At 42.3% G+C, this 21,681-nt stretch overlaps 1 protein-coding gene across 2 annotated transcripts; it reads left to right on the plus strand.

The window, feature by feature from the left end:
- The first annotated feature begins 8,714 nt into the window (after positions 1 to 8,714).
- Positions 8,715 to 16,096, plus strand: LOC121845810 (gastrula zinc finger protein XlCGF17.1-like). 2 transcript variants are annotated; one of them, XM_042317800.1, is made up of 2 exons: positions 8,715 to 9,233; positions 15,042 to 16,096. In XM_042317800.1, the coding sequence occupies exons 1-2, from the start codon at positions 8,999 to 9,001 to the stop codon at positions 15,824 to 15,826; spliced, it is 1,020 nt and encodes a 339-aa protein (XP_042173734.1). In that variant the 5' UTR covers positions 8,715 to 8,998; the 3' UTR covers positions 15,827 to 16,096. The 2 variants fall into 2 exon arrangements, with proteins under 2 accessions (XP_042173734.1, XP_042173732.1); XM_042317798.1 differs by having other exon boundaries at positions 8,716 to 9,233; positions 15,039 to 16,096.
- The last annotated feature ends 5,585 nt before the right edge of the window (positions 16,097 to 21,681 follow it).

Consider the following 21,681-nt stretch of genomic DNA (forward strand, 5'->3'; position numbering starts at 1 on the left):
TGAGAAAACATGAGAGAACACACTCGGTAGATAGGCCTTTCCAATGCTCCCATTGTGGAAAGAGTTTTACCCAGTTAAGGAATCTACAATCACATGAGAGAATGCACACAGGGGAGAAGCCCCACCACTGCTCAGACTGTGGGAAAAGATTTACCCAGATAGGGGACCTGAAATCACATGAACTGACACACACAGGAGATAAGCCTTTCCAATGCTCCCTGTGTGGAAAAAGTTTTCCCCGGTTAGGGAACTTGAAAATGCATGAGAGAATACACACAGGAGAGAAGCCTTTCCACTGCTTCCTGTGCGGGAAGAGTTTTACAGAGTTAGGGACACTGAAAAAGCATGAGAGGACACACACAGGAGAGAAGCCTTTCCAATGCTCCCAATGTGAAAAGCGTTTTACCCAGTTAGCGAACATGAAAAGGCATGAAGGAACACACACTGGAGAGAAGCCATATCAATGCCCCCAGTGTGAAAATACATATTCCTCATTAGGGGACCTGAAAGCACATGAGAGAACACACTTAGTAGAAAGGCCTTCCCAATGCTCTCAGTGTGGAAAAAGTTTTCCCCGGTTAGGGAACTTGAAAATGCATGAAAGAATGCACACAGGAGAGAAGCCTTTCCAATGCTCCCATTGTGGAATTTTTTTTGCCCGGTCAGGGACATTGAAAATGCATGAGAGATTACACACAGGAGAGAAGCCTTTCCAATGCTCCCTGTGTGGAAAGAGTTTTACAGAGTTAGGGACACTGAAAAAGCATGAGAGGACACACACAGGAGATAAGCCTTTCCAATGCTCCCAATGTGGAAAGAGTTTTACCCAGTTAGCGAACATGAAAAGGCATGAAGGGACACACACAGGATAGAAGCCTCTCCAATGTTCTCATTGTGGAAAGACATTTTCCCGGTCAGAGGACCTGAAATCACATGAGAGAATAGCGAGGCTGTGGTTCTGACTTTTTCTGATATTGTTCTGATATTTTTGACTAATAAATTGTGCTTTGGTTTATGCAACATCAAATCATATTGTATGTATGAAAGCTTCCTCTAAAATAGGCCTACCTTTTGTTTTTGTTTATTCTTCTCAAGTCATGATCACATCTAAAATCAGAATATATATTTTTGTATGTGCATTTTGATTGATTGAATACAAGTCTAGTGTTGGATATTGGTCTTTCAAAATAGATGAATAGAATGTGCATTTCTTGATTCTAACCTTGAAACCTCTCGAATTTGATATGGTTTGGATATTACTAAAGAAATTTGATTGGATATATTTTTGGGATGTTGCTAATTGAATTTGGTTGGATACGTAATTTGGATATTGCAAAATGTAAATGATTAAATTACAGTGCCTTTGAAAAGTATTCAGACCATTTGACATTTTGTTAAGTTACAGCCTTCAGAAGTCAACACACAATACCTCATAATGACAAAGCAAAAACAGGTTTTTGGAATTTGTAGTAATTTTATTAAAAATAAAAAAAACAAATACCTTTTTTACATAAGTATTCAGACCATTTGCTATGAGACTTGAAATTGAGCTCAGATGCATCCTGTTTCCATTGATCATTCTTGAGATGTTTCTAGAACATGATTGGAGTCCACCTGTGGTAGATTCTATTGATTGGACATGATTTGGAAAGGCACACACCAGTCTCTGTAAGGTCCCACAGTTGACAATGCATGTCAGAGTAAAAACAAAGCCATGGGGTCGAGGGAATTGTCCGTAGAGAGCTGAGACAGTATTGTGTCGAGGCACAGATCTGGGGAAAGGTACCAAAAACATATCTACATCATTGAAGGTCCCCAAGAACACAGTGGCCTCCATCATTCTTCAATGGAAGAAGTTTGTAACCACCAAGACTCTTCCTAGAGCTGGCTGCCCGGCCAAGTTGAGAAATCGGGGGAGAAGGGCCTTGGTCAGGGAGGTGACCAAGAACCTGATGGTCACGCTGACAGAGCTCTATAGTTCCTCTGTGGAGATGCGAGAAACTTCTAGAAGGACAACCATCTCTGCAGCACTCCACCAATCAGACTATTATGGTAGAGTGGCCAGACGTAAGCCACTCCTCCGTAAAAGGCACATTAAATCCCTCGTGGAGATTGCCTAAAGACTCTCAGACCATGAGAAACAAGTTTCTCTGGTCTGATGAAACCAAGATTGAACTCTTTGGCCTGTATGCAAAGCATCACATTTGGAGGAAACCTGGCACCATGCTTACGGTGAAGTATGGTGTTGGCAGCATCATGCTGTAGGGATGATTTTCAGCAGAAGGGAGTGGTAGAGATAGTCTGAATGATCGGCTATGAAAAGGCAACTGACATTTACTCCTGAGGTGCTGACCTGTTGCACCCTCGACAACCACTATTATTTGACCCTGCTGGTCATCTATGAACATTTGAACATCTTGGCCATGTTCTGTTATAATCTCCACCCGGCACAGCCAGAAGAGGACTGGCACCCCTCAGCCTGGTTCCTCTCTAGGTTTCTTCCTAGGTCTTGACAAGCTTGTAGCGTCCTACCCAAGCTTGTAGCGTCCTACCCAAGCTTGTAGCGTCCTACCCAAGCTTGTAGCGTCCTACCCAAGCTTGTAGCGTCCTACCCAAGCTTGTAGCGTCCTACCCAAGCTTGTAGCGTCCTACCCAAGCTTGCAGCGTCCTACCCAAGCTTGCAGCGTCCTACACAAGAAGACTCGAGGCTGTAAACACTGCTTCAACAAAAGTACTGAGTAAAGGGTCTGAATACTTATGGAAATGGGATATTTCAGTTTTTTTATTTTATAAATTAGCAAAAAAAATAATCTAAATATTTTTTGCTTTGTCATTATGGGATATTGTGTGTAGATTGTTGAGGGGAATTTTTTTTTTAAATAAATGTTAGAATAGGGCTGTAAATGTAACAAAACTTGGAAAAGGTATTGGTGTCTGAATACTCTCCGAAGGCGCTGTAGATTACTAGAAGGTGCATTTCTTAGTACTAGGTGTCTGAATACTCTCAGAAGGCGCTGTAGATTAGTAGAAGGTGCATTTCTTAGGTCTAGGTGTCTGAATACTCTCCGAAGGCGCTGTAGATTAGTAGAATGTGCATTTCTTAGGTCTAGGTGTCTGAATACTCTCCGAAGGCGCTGTAGATTAGTAGAAGGTGCATTTCTTAGGTCTAGGTGTCTGAATACTCTCAGAAGGCGCTGTAGATTAGTAGAAGGTGCATTTCTTAGGTCTAGGTGTCTGAATACTCTCCGATGGCGCTGTAGATTAGTAGAAGGTGCATTTCTTAGGTCTAGGTGTCTGAATACTCTCCGATGGCGCTGTAGATTAGTAGAATGTGCATTTCTTAGGTCTAGGTGTCTGAATACTCTCCGAAGGCGCTGTAGATTAGTAGAATGTGCATTTCTTAGGTCTAGGTGTCTGAATACTCTCCGAAGGCGCTGTAGATTAGTAGAATGTGCATTTCTTAGGTCTAGGTGTCTGAATACTCTCCGAAGGCGCTGTAGATTAGTAGAAGGTGCATTTCTTAGGTCTAGGTGTCTGAATACTCTCCGAAGGCGCTGTAGATTAGTAGAAGGTGCATTTCTTAGGTCTAGGTGTCTGAATACTCTCAGAAGGCGCTGTAGATTAGTAGAAGGTGCATTTCTTAGGTCTAGGTGTCTGAATACTCTCCGATGGCGCTGTAGATTAGTAGAATGTGCATTTCTTAGGTCTAGGTGTCTGAATACTCTCCGAAGGCGCTGTAGATTAGTAGAATGTGCATTTCTTAGGTCTAGGTCTGAATACTCTCCGAAGGCGCTGTAGATTAGTAGAAGGTGCATTTCTTAGGTCTAGGTGTCTGAATACTCTCAGAAGGCGCTGTAGATTAGTAGAAGGTGCATTTCTTAATTCTAACCTTGAAACCTCTTGAATTGTATCATTGAGTTAATTTGAGTACTAGTCTTCCAAGTTAAAGGACAAACGTAATGACGTTGTTCGGGATAACAGTGATAAGATGTTGACATGAAAAACATTGACCACCATGTGAATGTTGACATCAGTATTATTCCACCATGTCAGAGGACTAAAATAATGTTCATTAATGCAACATATTATCTGAAAATGAAATGAATTTTTGTGACAGTGTTAGCCATTATTTGTTTTAACTGTGTTCGTGGATGTTCATTATATACATCTATGTACTGTTACTGGACTCCATAAAAACACCATACAGCTACGACTGGAAGTCACTGTTTCATAGCAGGGGCCTCATTTATATTTTAATAAAAATCTTAGATTTATACATGAACTTAGTCGTAAGATTATTATTATTTTTTTTAACCTTTATTTTACTAGGAAAGTCGGTTAAGAACAAATTCTTATTTTCAATGATGGCCTAGGAACAGTGGGTTAACTGCCTGTTCAGGGGCAGAACGACAGATTTGTACCTTCTCAGCTCGGGGATTCGAACTTGCAACCTTTCGGTTACTAGTCCAACGCTCTAACCACTAGGGTACCCTGCTGCCCCTATCATTTCCCGATGCTGTGCGTATGTTCGATTCATAAAAGATACTGAGCATAAGAAAACCTTGCTTATGCAGGTTCTAAGAAGCCCATTTGTAACTTAACACACCTGTGATCTATAAATCTCAAATTAACTTAGAATTGGTGGCACCTGAACGTGCCTTACAAATCAGCGATTTCCCTGTATAGAATGCTAGTACAAATTGTGGTTTAGTCAGGAATAGCCCAAAAAGGACCAAAAGAGAAAAGCAAACTTTTTGTAAGACGAGATCACAGCGATGGTAGAAGATATTGAAGACAGGAAACACGTATTATTAGGTGGACTCAGGGGCGCCGCCAGGGATTTTGGGCCCCATGAAAAGATATCACATTGGACCCCCACCACCACAGGCCACGCCAACCCTGCGCAATAGCTGTAACCACACACCTCCAGAACCCAATCGACCCAAAGCTTTAAATATCTCTACCTGATGGTGGCGCTAGAAGAGGTCAAGTGGTCACCAAATCAATAGGTTTCTTCCACTTGGGGACTTGATTGTGCACGGAAACGGTGAAGTCTGTGCATGAAACCCCCCACGACTGGATCACAGTAAGTAACAGAACAGAACAGTAACAGAACATTTATTGGTACACGATAGCGATAAACAATGGATCATCATGCGCAAAAAAGTCATTCCGGTCTCTGAAAACTCGGTTTTCAATGTCTTCCAATAACGCAAGAACAGAAATGGTTACTTTTTTTTCTAATTTAACACATTATTTATTGAACATGGCGTCTGGCAATGAATTCTTCTCACCTTTAATTGATAATTCCTCACAAATTGTTCATAAAGCTAATGCAACGTTCACCACAGGCTTGGATGCATATGCGTCCCAAACTGCAATACCCCTACATAACCAGCAGGAAAATCATGTACGTTTAAGTCTAGACTTTGCGCAGAGATAAGATAATTTTCACGTCAAAGTAAAGTTTTATAAACAACTACTTATACGTGGTTTTCTGCGTAAGTCAGACTTAAGATCCAAATTGACCGTAAGTCCGTTTTATAAATGAGGCCCCAGGATTGGAGAACTTATGCAGGAGGTTAGGATAATTAATGTTGCAGGTTTACGAGCATTAGGTTAAAGGTTAGGAAAAGGTTTAGGGATAGCGAAAATGCTCTCTTACGGAAAAGTCACTTCAGTATGGAAGTCGTGTTTTTAAGGGAGCATTGTTACAGACCTGGCTGCTTGTGATATTTCCGTATGGAAGTCGTGTTTTTGGGAACATTGTTACAGATCTGATCTGGCTGCTTGTGATATTTCCGTATGGAAGTCGTGTTTTTAAGGGAACATTGTTACAGACCTGGCTGCTTGTGATATTTCCGTATGGAAGTCGTGTTTTTAAGGGAACATTGTTACAGATCTGGCTGCTTGGATACATTGTTACAGACCTGGCTGCTTGTGATATTTCCGTATGGAAGTCGTGTTTTTAAGGGAACATTGTTACAGATCTGGCTGCTTGTGATATTTCCGTATGGAAGTCGTGTTTTTAAGGGAACATTGTTACAGATCTGGCTGCTTGTGATATTTCCGTATGGAAGTCGTGTTTTTAAGGGAACATTGTTACAGATCTGGCTGCTTGTGATATTTCCGTATGGAAGTCGTGTTTTTAAGGGAACATTGTTACAGATCTGGCTGCTTGTGATATTTCCGTATGGAAGTCGTGTTTTTAAGGGAACATTTTACAGATCTGGCTGCTTGTGATATTTCCGTATGGAAGTCGTGTTTTTGTGTTACAGATCTGGCTGCTTGTGATATTTCCGTAGTCGTGTTTTTGGAATCTGGCTCGTGATATTTTTAAGTCGTGGGAACATTGTTACAGATCTGGCTGCTTGTGATATTTCCGTATGGAAGTCGTGTTTTTAAGGGAACATTGTTACAGATCTGGCTGCTTGTGATATTTGTTTTCTCATTTTATTAAACAGATCATTTTTATTCAATTTAGAACAAGGCTGTAGCGTAACAAAATGTGGAAAAGTTAAAGGGTCTGAATGCATTCTGAATGCCCTGTCTAAGTAATAACACCATGACTAATTGGACTCGGGTCACTTTTATTAAAATTAAACAACACTACCTCATGAATATTCCTATCAGCATTATTAAAAACATTCACTACATCATGAATATTCCTTGCAGTATTATTAAAAATATTTACGACCTCATGAATATTCCTATCAGTATTATTCCACTATGTCAGCGAAAACCTGTGCGAATTTGTAAAAAAGATTTGATTAATCCAATACATTATTGTCTGAATAGTATGTGGAACACCACTAGTGGACGCTCATTATATATACATCTACATGATGTATTGTTACACCATGTAGGAGCAGTATAGACCTAGTCTGTTCATTATATGCATCATGTATTGTTACACCATGTAGGAGCAGTATAGACCTAGTCTGTTCATTATATACATCTACATGATGTATTGTTACACATTGTATATTTTCTACATTGTAGAACAATAGTGAAGAAATCAAAACTAGGAAATAACACATATGGAAACATGTAGTAACCAAAAAAAAAACAAATCAAAATATATTTTATATTTGAGATTCTTCCAAGTAGCCACCCTTTGCCTTGATTACAGCTTTGCACACTCTTCGCATTCTCTCAACCAGCTTCATGAGGTAGTCACCTGGAATGCATTTCAATTAACAGGTGTGCCTTGGTAAAAGTTAATTTGTGGAATTTCTTTCTGTCTTAATGCATTTGAGCAAATCAGCTGTGTTGTGACAAGGTTGGTGTGGTATACAGAAGATAGCCCTATTTGGTAAAATACCAAGTCCATATTATGGCAAGAACAGCTCAAATAAGCAAAGAGAAACGACAGTCCATCATTACTTTAAGACATGAAGGTCAGTCAATCCGGAAAATGTCAAGAACATTGAAAGTTTCTTCAGGTGCAGTCGCAAAAGCCATCAAGCGCTATGATGAAACTGGCTTTCATGAGGACAGCCACAGAAAAGGACCCAGAGCTACCTCTGCTGCAGAGTATAAATTCATTAGAGTTACCAGCCTCAGAAATTGCAACAGAAATAAATGCTTCACAGAGTTCAAGTAACAGACACATCTCAACATTAACTGTTCAGAGGAGACTGCGTGAATCAGGCCTGCATGGTCATATTGCTGCAAGGAAACCACTACTAAAGGACACCAATAAGAAGAAGAGACTTGCTTGGGTGAAGAAACACAAGCAATTGGTATTGGAACAGTGGAAATCTGTACTTTGGTCTGTTGAGTCCAAATTTGAGACAGCCATGTCTTTGTGAGATGCATAGTAGGTGAACGGATGATCTCCGCATGTGTGGTTCCCACCGTGAAGCATGGAGATGGTGTGATGGTGTGGTCGTGCTTTGCAGGTGACACTGTCAGTGATTTATTTAGAATTCAAGGCACAGTTAACCAGCATTGCTACCTCAGCAGTCTGCAGCAATATGCCATCCCATCTGGTTTGAGCTTAGTGGGACTATCATTTGTTTTTCAACAGGACAATGACGCCAAACACACCTTCAGGCTGTGTAAGGGCTATTTGACCAAGAAGGAGAGTGTTGGAATGCTGCAACAGATTACCTGGCCTCCACAATCCCCCGACCTCAACCCAATTGAGATGGTTTGGGATGAGTTGGACTGTAGAGTGAAAGAAGAGCAGCCAACAAGTGCTCAGCATATGTGGGAACTCCTTCAAGACTCTTGGAAAAGCATTCCTCATGAAGCTGGTTGAGAGAATGTGAAGAGTGTGCAAAGCTATAATCAAGGCAAAGGGTGGCTACTTTTAAGAATCTCAAATATAAAATATATTTTGATTTGTTTCACACTTTTTTGGTTAATACATGTTTCCATATGTGTTATTTCATAGCTTTGATATCTTCACTATTATTCTACAATGTAGAAAATAGTAAAAAATAAAGAAAACCCCTTGAATGAGTAGGTGTGTCTGACCTGTACTGTCTAGGTAGGTGTGTCTGACCTGTAATGATTACACCATGTAGGAGAAGATGCGTATTTTGATTAGTGGAAAAAATGCAGAATTGGGCTGCATGTGTAAACGCAAATGAAATAAATGAAAAATAAACGTATTTCCTGAAAATGAAATAAATATTTACGTAAACTGTGTTACCTACTCCAGTCAGCAGATGGCGATATGAGTTTTTACAAGTGATGCTGCCGGAGTGTGACGTGACGTATAATGTAGTGGACGGGACACCTCTTCGACAACGACAGCTAATCAGTCACTTAGATAGCTTGCTATCCAACAAAGACGAAAATATTTGAGCTATTTAGACGTTTTCGGTGTATATTAATCACTGTGCTTTAAACACACGTCTGTCGTATCTACTAGTTACCCATCCCAGCTTCATATTTACGTTGTCGGGTTGCTAACTGGTTAAATTAGCTTTAGGCTAGTAGCTTATGCTAACTATCTAAGTTGGCTTTCTTAATAACATTCCGGACCATGAACTCACTAAACTACTCTCTCCCTGCAAAAGAAGAGGACGTCTGCTGGACCGAGAAACAGGGTATGTGGCTTAATATTGTCGTGAAAGAAGAGGAGGAAGAGAAGGATGTCACGGTGAAAGGCGATGAAGAAGCTTCCAGAGTGAAAGCTGAGGATCAGGAAGAGATTACTGTCACAACGAAAGAGGAGGACGAGGAAGAAGAGTATGAGACTGGAGATCTGATTAACACAAGTGAGTAACGTTATACCATCTTAAAAACAGGAGCACAAACTGCCAATTGTTGAACTGATGTGGTTTTTCGAAGTGGCAATCCGTGATTCAAACAACAACAAAATGGCCGCCATGACACTCGTTTTGGTGAACAGCTAAAGGTTGGGTGCTGGAGACACCGATATGTAACAACTGTCAAATTCCATGAAATAGCTATGAATACAAGGACTGACCATCCAAATGATAAAAATAATAGTTTAAGCAGGTTCTAAAACTATACAGTGTTTGTTTACAACTTTTTTTAAGCAAGCTATCAGCCTAACTGACGTGTGAATTACAACACACCCTTCCGTTTTCTTACATGGCATATCTACTAAGGCGACTCAGTGCATCCAATGGCAATGTCCACGATAGGTATCGGGCCCCACAGTGGAGGTGTCATAATACCCATAAAACCTAGCTGTCAAGCAGGGAAATGCTTCTATTAGTTTTTCCGCCATACATTTTTCCCATAGGGAATATTAGAAATGCTTAAAATAAGGGCCATCTATTGTGTAGCCTTACCCTGGCGTGACGTTTTGATGACATTAAACTGTCATCTCGGACAAGGTGACTTTTATTCAATATATTCATCTTTATTTTACTCTCAAATTCGAAAATGCTAATCGACATTATGCAACTATTATGCGACTAGAAATCCCTGCAAGATCCTGCACGTCCACTTACGATAAAAACATCTATTGGTCACATACACATGGTTAGCAGATGTTATTGGTCACATACACATGGTTAGCAGATGTTATTGGTCACATACACATGGTTAGCAGATGTTATTGGTCACATACACATGGTTAGCAGATGTTATTGGTCACATACACATGGTTAGCAGATGTTATTGGTCACATACACATGGTTAGCAGATGTTATTGGTCACATACACATGGTTAGCAGATGTTATTGGTCACATACACATGGTTAGCAGATGTTATTGGTCACATACACATGGTTAGCAGATGTTACTGGTCACATACACATGGTTAGCAGATGTTACTGGTCACATACACATGGTTAGCAGATGTTACTGGTCACATACACATGGTTAGCAGATGTTACTGGTCACATGGTTAGCACTGGTCACATGGTTAGCAGATGTTACTGGTCACATGGTTAGCAGATGTTACTGGTCACATGGTTAGCAGATGTTACTGGTCACATGGTTAGCAGATGTTACTGGTCACATGGTTAGCAGATGTTACTGGTCACATACACATGGTTAGCAGATGTTACTGGTCACATGGTTAGCAGATGTTATTGCAAGTGTAGCAAAATGCTTGTGCTTCTAGTTCTGACAGTGTAGCAATATCTAACAAGTAATCTAACAATTCCACAACAAATGCCTAATACACACACATCTAAGTAAAGGAATATTGGACTAAGAATATATAAATATATGGATGAGCGATGTCAGAGCTAAGATGCAATAGACAGTATAGAATACAGTATATACATATGAGATGAGTAATGCAAGATATGTAAACATTATTAAAGTGGCATTATTAAAGTGACAAGTGTTCCATATATTACAGTGGCCAATGATTTCAAGTCTGTAGATAGGCAGCAGCCTCTCTGTGCTAGTGATGGCCGTTTAACAGTCTGATGGCCTTGAGATAGAAGCTGTTTTTCAGTCTCTCGGTCCCAGCTTTGATGCACCTGTACTGACCTCGCCTTCTGGATGGTAGCGAGGACAACAGGCGGTGGCTCAGGTGGTTGTTGTGCTTGATCTTTTTTGCCTTCCTGTGACATCGGGTGGTTGTTGTGCTTGTGATCTTTATGGCCTTCCTGTGACATTGGTGGTTGTTGTTCTTGGTGATCTTTATGGCCTTCCTGTGACATCGGGTGGTTGTTGTGCTTGGTGATCTTTATGGCCTTCCTGTGACATCCTTGATGATCTTTATGGCCTTCCTGTGACATCGGGTGGTTGTTGTCCTTGATGATCTTTATGGCCTTCCTGTGACATCGGGTGGTTGTTGTCCTTGATGATCTTTATGGCCTTCCTGTGACATCGGGTGGTTGTTGTCCTTGATGATCTTTATGGCCTTCCTGTGACATCGGGTGCTGTAGGTGTCCTGGAGGGCAGGTAGTTTGACACAAACACTGCATCAAAAACACTTTTTTTTTTTTTTTTGCTGCAGTAGTTTTACAGTGTAACACTTTCAAAACTGCAATCTTTTTTTTGTAAGGGTCGTCTCTAGCTGACATCACCAATTTTGACATTTAGGTAGTTTATTCATTACATTTTTTTTTTTTCTATTTAACCAGGCAAGTCAGTTAGAACACATTCTTATTTACAATGTCCATGCCTTTAAAGACATTTCAGCTCGGGGTTTGAACTCGCAACCTTCCGGTTATTCATTACTAAATTTAGCTAAATCTATTAGCTAATCCAGAGATTTTTTACTTTTGCCTCGATTTGTCAGTCGCTTCCAGTTTAGAGTGACAATTGTAGTAGTGATGCACCGATATGACTTATTTTATTATTATTATTTTTACATTTTACCCCTTTTCTCCCAATTTCGTGGTATCCAATTGTTAGTAATTACTATCTTGTCTTATCGCTACAACTTCCGTCCGGGGGGGGAGAGACGAAGGTCGAAAGCCATGCGTCCTCCCAAACACAACCCGACCAAGCCGCACTGCCAGCCGCACCAATGTGTCGGAGGAAACACCGTGCACCTGGCGACCTTGGTTAGCGTGCACTGCGACCAGCCCGCCACAGGAATCGCTGGTGCTCGATGAGACAAGGATATCCCTACCGGCCTAACCTGGACGACGCTAGGCCAATTGTGCATCGCCCCACGGACCTCCCGGCCGCGGCCGGCTGCGATATCCTGGGCGCGAACTCAGTCTCTGGTGGCATAGCTAGCGATGCGATGCAGTGCCCTAGGCCACCCGGGAGGCCTCGATATTACATTTTTGACCGATATTCAATATTTTCCTTGCCCAAAAATACGAAAACCGATATTTAAAATTTTAGCGAACTTTTAATCATTCTAGTACAGTTAAATAGTTAACACACATGGACACAGCAGTCTAAGGCACTGCATCTCAGTGCTAGAGGAGTCACTACAGTCCCTGGTTCGAATCCAGGCTGTATCGCATCGGGCATTGATTGGGAGTCCCATAAGGCGGCACACAATTGGCTCAGCGTCGTCAGGGTTTGGTAGGCCGCCACTGTAAATGAAATGTGTTCTTAACTGACTTTCCTAGTTAAATAAAGGTTCAATTAATTAATTACAAAAATATATACACTGCTCAAAAAAATAAAGGGAGTTACATTGTGTTGTTTAAGTGTTCCAAGTCAATCACACTTCTGTGAAATCAAACTGTCAACTTAGGAAGCAACACTGATTGACAATACATTTCACATGCTGTTGTGCAAATGGAATAGACAAGTGGAAATTATAGGCAATTAGCAAGACACCCCCAATAAAGGAGTGGTTCTGCAGGTGATAACCACAGACCACTTCTCAGTTCCTATGCTTCCTGGCTGATGTTTTGGTCACTTTTGAATGCTGGCGGTGCTTTCACTCTAGTGGTAGCATGAGACGGAGTCTACAACCCACACAAGTGGCACAGGTAGTGCAGCTCATCCAGGATGGGACATCAATGCGAGCTGTGGCAAGAAGGTTTGCTGTGTCTGTCAGCGTAGTGTCCAGAGCATGGAGGCGCTACCAGGAGACAGGCCAGTACATCAGGAGATGTGGAGGAGGCTGTAGGAGGGCAACAACCCAGCAGCAGGACCGCTACCTCCGCCTTTGTGCAAGGAGGTAGCGGTCCTGCCAGAGCCCTGCAAAATGACCTCCAGCAAGCCACAAATGTGCGTGTGTCTGCCAAACGGTCAGAAACAGACTCCATGAGGGTGGTATGAGGGCCCGACGTCCACATGTGAGGGTTGTGCTTACAGCCCAACACCGTGCAGGATGTTTGGCATTTGCCAGAGAACACCAAGATTGGCAAATTCGCCACTGGTGCCCTGTGCTCTTCACAGATGAAAGCAGGTTCACACTGAGCACACGTGACAGTCTGGAGACGCCGTGGAGAACGTTCTGCTGCCTGCAACATCCTCCAGCATGACCGGTTTGGCGGTTGGTCAGTCATGGTGTGGGGTGGCATTTCTTTGGGGGGCCGCACAGCCCTCCATGTGCTCGCCAGAGGTAGCCTGACTGCCATTAGGTACCGAGATGAGATCCTCAGACCCCTTGTGAGACCATATGCTGGTGCGGTTGGCCCTGGGTTCCTCCTAATGCAAGACAATGCTAGACCTCATGTGGCTGGAGTGTGTCAGCAGTTCCTGCAAGAGGAAGGCATTGATGCTATGGACTGGCCTGCCCGTTCCCCAGACCTGAATCCAATTGAGCACATCTGGGACATCATGTCTCGCTCCATCCACCAACGCCACGTTGCACCACAGACTGTCCAGGAGTTGGCGGATGCTTTAGTCCAGGTCTGGGAGGAGATCCCTCAGGAGACCATCCGCCACCTCATCAGGAGCATGCCCAGGCGTTGTAGGGAGGTCATACAGGCACGTGGAGGCCACACACACTACTGAGCCTCATTTTGACTTGTTTTAAGGACATTACATCAAAGTTAGATCAGCCTGTAGTGTGGTTTTCCACGTTAATTTTGAGTGTGACTCCAAATCCAGACCTCCATGGGTTGATAAATTAGATTTCCATTGATAATTTTTGTGATTTTTGTTGTCAGCACATTCAACTATGTAAAGAAAAAGTATTTAATAAGAATATTTAATTCATTCAGATCTAGGATGTGTTATTTTAGTGTTCCCTTTATTTTTTTGAGCAGTGTATATATCTGACATGGAAAATATATATATCTGACATGGAAAATATATATATCTGACATGGAATATATAATAATATATATATATATATATATATATATATATATATATATATATACCCAAACAAACAAAAGGATGTGTTATTTTAGTGTTTCCTTTTATTTGTTTGAGCAGTGTATATTCATTCAACAGGTGTTTCGTGTTTGTAAATTCATCAGTTATCCTGCGCTCTGGTACAGTCAGACGAGAGTGCTCTGAAATTGGAGTAGATAGCCATAGTGAATTTGCAAACCCAAGAGATATATGCTAACTGGATAACAGTCGTTCTTAGCTAGCTAACCAAATGACACCTGCATCTCTAGCTGTGTAGCCACCAAAAAGCAATACGATGGGGAAAAGTCAGTCACTCACCCACTCCTCCAATGACATCACATCCTCCTGTCAGCTAGCTAGTGTTAAGCTCCATGTTTTTTAGCTTGCTACCTAAATAGAAACGCTAGCCTATTAGCCACATTATGACTGCCTCGTTATCATTGCCCTTGCTAGTCTGATTGTATTGACATTCCCAGCCTTAGTTACATTCGTCTGTTTTTGTCCAAAATCTTGAGTCATTGAAACTGATACAGTGCATCCTGAATGGAGGCAGTAAACAATGTACCAGGCCAGCTGTAATTTACAACCTGAGAGCAATATTTTTTTGGACTACTAAGAAATGTATTGGTGAATTATATTATTCATGCATTGAACTGTATCCATCTATTCTGCCAACAATGCCTTAGTGTTCGTCATGGGATGTTGAGTCAAATATAACCTATTTTTAAAAACCTCTTATAAAGTTGGTTTCGTAGCATAAACTGGGAATTTTATAATTTTGACTGATTTCTGATTGTCTTGTTTGTTTCATATCTGCAAGTTAGTTAAAATGCTTTCAGTTCCACTTTAAATAAACACTTTGTCTTTGACAGCAGAGAGACCAGACTCAGCAGAGGAACCGGAGACTTCCGAACCAGCAAGACGACATCACTGTTCCTACTGTGGAAAGAGCTTTAACCAGTTAGGGGACCTAAAGAAACATGAGAGGATACATACAGGAGAGAAGCCTCACAAATGCTCCCAGTGTGGACAGTGTTTTACCTGGTTACAGAATCTAAAACAACATCAAATAATACACACAGGTGAGAAGCCTTACCAATGCTCTCAGTGTGAAAAGGCTTTTACCCGGTTAGCACATCTGAAAGAACATAAAATAGTACACACGGGAGAAAAACCTTTCCACTGCTCTCAGTGTGAAAAGCGATTTACCAAGTTAGGGATCCTAAAACAGCATGAGAAGACGCACACAGAAGAAAAGCCCTACCATTGCTCCCAGTGTGGAAAAAGATTTTCCTTAGCAAAGTACCTGAAAGAGCATGAAAAAATACATACAGGAGAAAAACCTGGAGAGAAGCTTTTCCTCTGCTCCCTGTGCGGAAAGAGTTTTACCCAGTCAACCCACCTGAAATCCCACACAAGAACGCACACGGGGGAGAAGCCTTATCAATGCTCCGTTTGTGGAAAGAGTTTTTCTCAATCAAGTTGTCTCAAAAAACACAAGAGAATACACACCGGAGAGAAGCCTTACCACTGCTCCCTGTGCGGAAAGAATTTTACCCGGTTAGATTACCTGAAATCACATAACAGAACACACACAGTTGTGAAGCCTTTACACACAGTAGAGATGCCTTTAAACACAGGAGAGAAGTCATCATTGTAAATAAGATTTTTTTTTCTTAATTAACTTGCCTGGTAAAAAAAAAATTTTTTTTCAACATTAAAAAAAATATGAATATGAAGTGTATGTAGTTCAGTGATGTTCAGAATGAACCGTTTATATACTGTTTATGCCATTTGATGAAAGTGTAGTTTGTATTTTTTTAAATCTCAAGACATTGACTATGAAAAACATTGGTTTGATTGTAGACTACCAATATGTCAGTTTGAATGTGTATGCTCTCTGTGATTACATGGTCATTTTTCAACTCCGGCTCTGTGTGTTGTGTGTCATTAATCGAGCACTCTCAAGTGCCATTTACCATTTGCTCTATTGTTTACATTTGCTTTCAATATGTGTCTTACAGGCTTTAAGGGAATAATATGGTCCTGTAAAGATAACAGACCAAGAAAACAATTAGTGCCACAAACGAAGGCAGGTTGTCACTAAATGTTTGTCATTGCGGTTCTACAGTGGAAATGTACCTCTAGTTCCAACTTCTGAACAGCAACGTATGTCTCCTTTTATAAATATGGAGGAATTGAGTGAGCACATCTCATGTTCCCCCGGTCTCTGGCACAGCCTATAGGCTCTGGGACACGTGGGCCGTCCAACAACAACCCCCGACATGAGAGCAAATTCGCAGCACTTTTTGGTGGCAGTCAGAGTAGCTTTGCTAATCAAGCGATGAACTCAGATCAAATATATATATATATATTTTCTTACTCCCTGTTTCACCATCAACCCTTCCAGCATTGCAGACAGAAGTAAACCACTGTAGCAACAGGTCATAAACAGGAAGTAATAAGCTCACACTTGGAGTATGTTTGTAGATGGTTACAAATGAACTAAACCCAGCCCTTATCAGAAACTTAGTCAAATGACTTATTATTGGCTTATTATTGACTCAAATGGTTTTGTACAACATCACAGATAAGCCCAGCATTATCTTTCAACTGACCAAAGTCATGGTTCTTGTTTCTTCTTCTTCTTGCTAGCTTTAGCTCAAAGCTCGGTGGCTTTTAAAGGCTAGCTAGCTTTAGCTCAAAGCTCGGTGGCTTTTAAAGGCTAGCTAGCTTTAGCTCAAAGCTCGGTGGCTTTTAAAGGCTAGCTAGCTTTAGCTCAAAGCTCGGTGGCTTTTAAAGGCTAGCTAGCTTTAGCTCAAAGCTCGGTGGCTTTTAAAGGCTAGCTAGCTTTAGCTCAAAGCTCGGTGGCTTTTAAAGGCTAGCTAGCTTTAGCTCAAAGCTCGGTGGCTGTTAAAGGCTAGCTAGCTTTAGCTCAAAGCTCGGTGGCTTTTAAAGGCTAGCTAGCCTTAGCTCAAAGCTCATTGGCTTTTAAAGGCTAGCTAGCTTTAGCTCAAAGCTCAGTGGCTTTTAAAGGCTAGCTAGCTTTAGCTCAAAGCTCGGTGGCTTTTAAAGGCTAGCTAGCTTTAGCTCAAAGCTCAGTGGCTTTTAAAGGCTAGCTAGCTTTAGCTCAAAGCTCGGTGGCTTTTAAAGGCTAGCTAGCTTTAGCTCAAAGCTCTGAAGTGGCTTTTAAAGGCTAGCTAGCTTTAGCTCAAAGTTCGGTGGCTTTTAATGAATAAGATCCTTGCTGCTTATTACAAAGGCTACTTGTTGGTGACTTATTTTGGCCCTTAGCTCAAAGCCTTTTGGTGAAGGCTAGCTCAAAGCTGGCTAAGGCGGCCTTGGTCAGGCAACACTAGCTTAGCTCAAAGCGGTGGTTTCAAACTACTAGCTGGAGCGGTGGTCAAGGCAACACTAGCTCAAACGGTGGTCAGGCAACACTAGCTGGAATCTGGTGGTCAGGCAACACTAGCTGGAGCGGTGGTTAGGCAAGGCTAGCTGGAGCTGGTCAGGTAACAAGCTGGAGCGGTGGTCAGGTAACACTAGCTGGAGCTCGGTGGTCAGGTAACAGGCTAGCTGTTCTTTTCCAACTTTGGGATTTGCTTTTTGCCATCTATATCACTTGAATACCTTGCTTCTATATCGATCTGCATTGCTTGCTGTTTGGGGTTTTAGGCTGGGTTTCTGTTATTTTGCAGCACTTTCAACATCTGGGCTGCATGTAAAAGGGCTTTATTTACAAATACATTTGATTGTATTGGAACCTGTTAGAACCTCCCAAAGATTACAATGCTTTAATTGTTACCTCTTACTATTCTAGGAATCTGCATTGGGTAACAATGTTTCTGTTACCTCTTACCATCCTGGAATCTGTGTGGCTTTTACAATGCTTTCTGTTACCAAAACATTTACCATCCTGGAATCTGTGTGGATTACAATGCTTTCTGTTACCTCTTACCTTCCTGGAATCTGTGTGGGTTAACAATGCTTTCACATTTACGTTTGTTACTATTCTGGAATCTGTGAGGGTAACAATGCTTTCTGTTACCTCTTACTATTCTGGAATCTGTTTAAGGTAACAAATGCTTTCTGTTACCTCTTATTCCTGGAATCTGTGTGGATAACAATGGACATTTCCAAGGTAAAACAACGTTCTGAGAAGTTAAGGATTCAGGTCAAAACAGAACTTCCTCTTGCAGTTGTGAATTGGGAAGATTCTCATGCACCATGAGCCATTGTCAGATATTCTCGAGGCAAAAACATGGTTGTACACTGTATTTATTAAGAACTGGTCAAAGGGATTGTCTAATTTTTAATTGTCTAACACAATAACAAAGACAGGTGAAACAGATCAGGGTGTGACAGTCGCACAGTTTGTCTTAGTAATAAACGTGACCTCCAGGTCGAGGGATCTGATTTGTTTTCAACCTCACAGGAAGACAATTTTATCATGTGAAGATTTAAATCCGGACCATAGTGAAATGTTTTGCCACAGAAAACAAAAACGAGCTGTATTGGGGACATTTAAGATGAATGCAGTTTATATTCAGTTAAGAGTAATTAAACACTGTTGAGCTTATTTCTATGTTTTCCCCTGTCTGTAATACACACGATTTCCACTGATCTTAATTGTGACACTTTATTTGTGTATGGGTGGATGGTCACTTGACTTGATACTGAATGTTCTGGAATGTTCTTTTATCTGTTGATAGGGTCTGACGCCAGACTGAAGGTTCCAGGACTGAGGACACTGATTTGTTGATGTAATTTATTTATTTAACCTTTAGTCATAAATCACCAAGGTATATTTTATAGATGGCTCTGTAGTTACAAAAACTACACACATCAATACTTTTTTTATTTCTTTAGCATTTACAGACCAAGGCCTCTTTTTATAGGTCAGCCCTGTGGTTACAACAACAATCTATACATATCAGTACACTAAAAGCCAACCAGAGAACCCAAACACCCAATCATAGAACACAGACCCATTATCCAGGGGTCTCCCAACCTTTCTGCCCTAGAGCAGGGGTCTCCAACCTTTCTGCCCTAGAGCAGGGGTCTCCCAACCTTTCTGCCCTAGAGCAGGGGTCTCCCAACCTTTCTGCCCTAGAGCAGGGGTCTCCCAACCTTTCTGCCCTAGAGCAGGGGTCTCCAACCTTTCTGCCCTAGAGCAGGGGTCTCCCAACCTTTCTGCCCTAGAGCAGGGGTCTCCCAACCTTTCTGCCCTAGAGCAGGGGTCTCCCAACCTTTCTGCCCTAGAGCAGGGGTCTCCAACCTTTCTGACCTAGAGCGGGGGTCTCCCAACCTTTCTGCCCTAGAGCGGGGGTCTCCCAACCTTTCTGCCCTTTTCTAGCATTACGTCATGAGTTAGATGTTTTTAAGTCTTTCAAATAGGCACATTCTTCTGTTCTCCTCTACCTTGCAACTCTTCCCTGGGTCCTTAGTGTAGAAGAGATATTGTTTTCTATCAGTATACCTGGTAAAATAATGGTTGATAAACTTAGTGAATCTTCCAGTAAGACAGTATGCAGGTTTCCATTGACCAGGTTTATTCAACAAAAGCATTGTCGAAAAATATTTAAAAAATCAAGAAGTTGGCCGTCATGGAGCTCCGGGTGCTGCAGTAGGTACGAGGCTCCTCCTTCAACTCCTCATCTAAAACACAAGACAAACGTGATGTTGGAACCTTAGTGGTCAGTGGTTTAACAGTAAGGGGGTTAAGGTGACAGTAGGGGGTAATGGTATGGTGTAGGGAAACTAATGTCCTCCTCCCATACCAGACTCCTCTTCTCTGGCACAGAACACTCATACACACGAACATGGAAATAGGGGGAGCGTTCCTGCGTGTGTGTGTGTGTGTGTGTGTGTGTGTGTGTGTGTTAGGAGCAGGAGCAGCAGGAGCTTCATGTTGATGAAAGAGTCCACCGGCACTCGGCTGGCTTGGTACCTGCTGGCTTGGTACCTGAACAGGAACAAGGAAATGACTTCACACAGGGGGAAAGAGGTGGCAGCAGCAGTGGTGCTCTGTATGTCCCGGGTTTCTCTGGTGTAGACCGGGTCACTGGAAAAGCACTTTGTGACAACGACAGATGTAAATAATAATAATAATAAAAAAGGCCATATCATTTTATTGATTGGTTGGTTGGTTGGTTGGTTGGTTGTAGAAGTGATGTCCTCTTACCCATCAGGTAGGAAGTAGCAGTGTCAACACTGCCAAGTGGCGGGATGTCCTCCATCTAGTCCACAGTCCTCTCCACCACAAAAATCTCCACTCCTACCGTCAACTCCACCCCAAACACCTCCACCACCATCACTGCCACTGTCTTTTCCACCCCAAACACCTCCACTCCCACCGTCCTTTCCACTCCCACTGTCCTCTCCACCCCAAACACCTCCACCACCTCCACTCCCACCGTCCCCTCTACTCTCACCATCCTCTCCACTCCCACTGTCCTCTCCACCTCCAACCACCACCACCACCTCCACTCCCACCGTCCTACTCCCACCGTCCCCTCCACTCTCACCGTCCCTCTCCACCTCCAACCACCTCCACCTCCCTCCATCCTCTCCACTCCCACTGTCCTCTCCACCTCCAACCACCTCCACTCCCTCCATCCTCTCCACTCCCACTGTCCTCTCCACCAACCACTCCAACCACCTCCACTCCCTCCATCCTCTCCACTCCCACTGTCCTCTCCACCTCCAACCACTCCCACCGTCCTCTTCAACCTCCAACCACCTCCACTCCCACCGTCCTCTCCACCTCCTCTCACCGTCGGCACCCCAGCTCCCTCTGACCATAGATAGACCACACATGAACCACTCAACATGGTCAATACACGGACACCTTGTCCCCAGGCTCCTGAGCACAGCGCATATAACCATGGGATATCAACCACTCAAAGTTGACCTTGGGATTGACCTTGACTGGGATTGACCACATAATTCTAAGTTGACCTTACTGGGAGTGACCACATAATTCTATGGGACCTACTGAATGATAATAGAGACAGTCAGACTTTTCTATCACACATTTTTTACTGTGTTTTTTAAATTTAAATATGACACTCAGAAAACAGTGTTATTGAAATATAACATCAGGAGACATTCCAGACCAGCAATTAATCTCAGATGTAAAAAAAAAAAAAAAAAGGGTCCGCTTCAAGGGTCCATTGAAAAACTGTTGTCATAAAGTGGGTCAATTTAGAAGTGGAGCGCCTGGGCCAATCCCAAATCATCCCCCTAAAACCTATACATCCTAAACACTTATGGAGATCTGAGATGATCCACTTTGACCCCCCACAGGTTACAGTTACACCATATTGCTTATACGGATCAAGTCTCCCTCAGATGTCCACAAGGGCACAGGTTTTAGGGGATGATTTTGGGATTGGTACAGGCTCTCTACTTTTAAGATGACCCCCCCACCTCTACACAAACTGTTTTTATTTTTGTCAAGACCCTTTTTAAAATGGCCCCTCCTATGCACTTGTGGAGAGGAGGGTCTCAGCT

This window comes from Oncorhynchus tshawytscha, unplaced genomic scaffold (assembly GCF_018296145.1).
Source record: "Oncorhynchus tshawytscha isolate Ot180627B unplaced genomic scaffold, Otsh_v2.0 Un_contig_11018_pilon_pilon, whole genome shotgun sequence".
Classification (NCBI taxonomy): domain Eukaryota; kingdom Metazoa; phylum Chordata; class Actinopteri; order Salmoniformes; family Salmonidae; genus Oncorhynchus; species Oncorhynchus tshawytscha.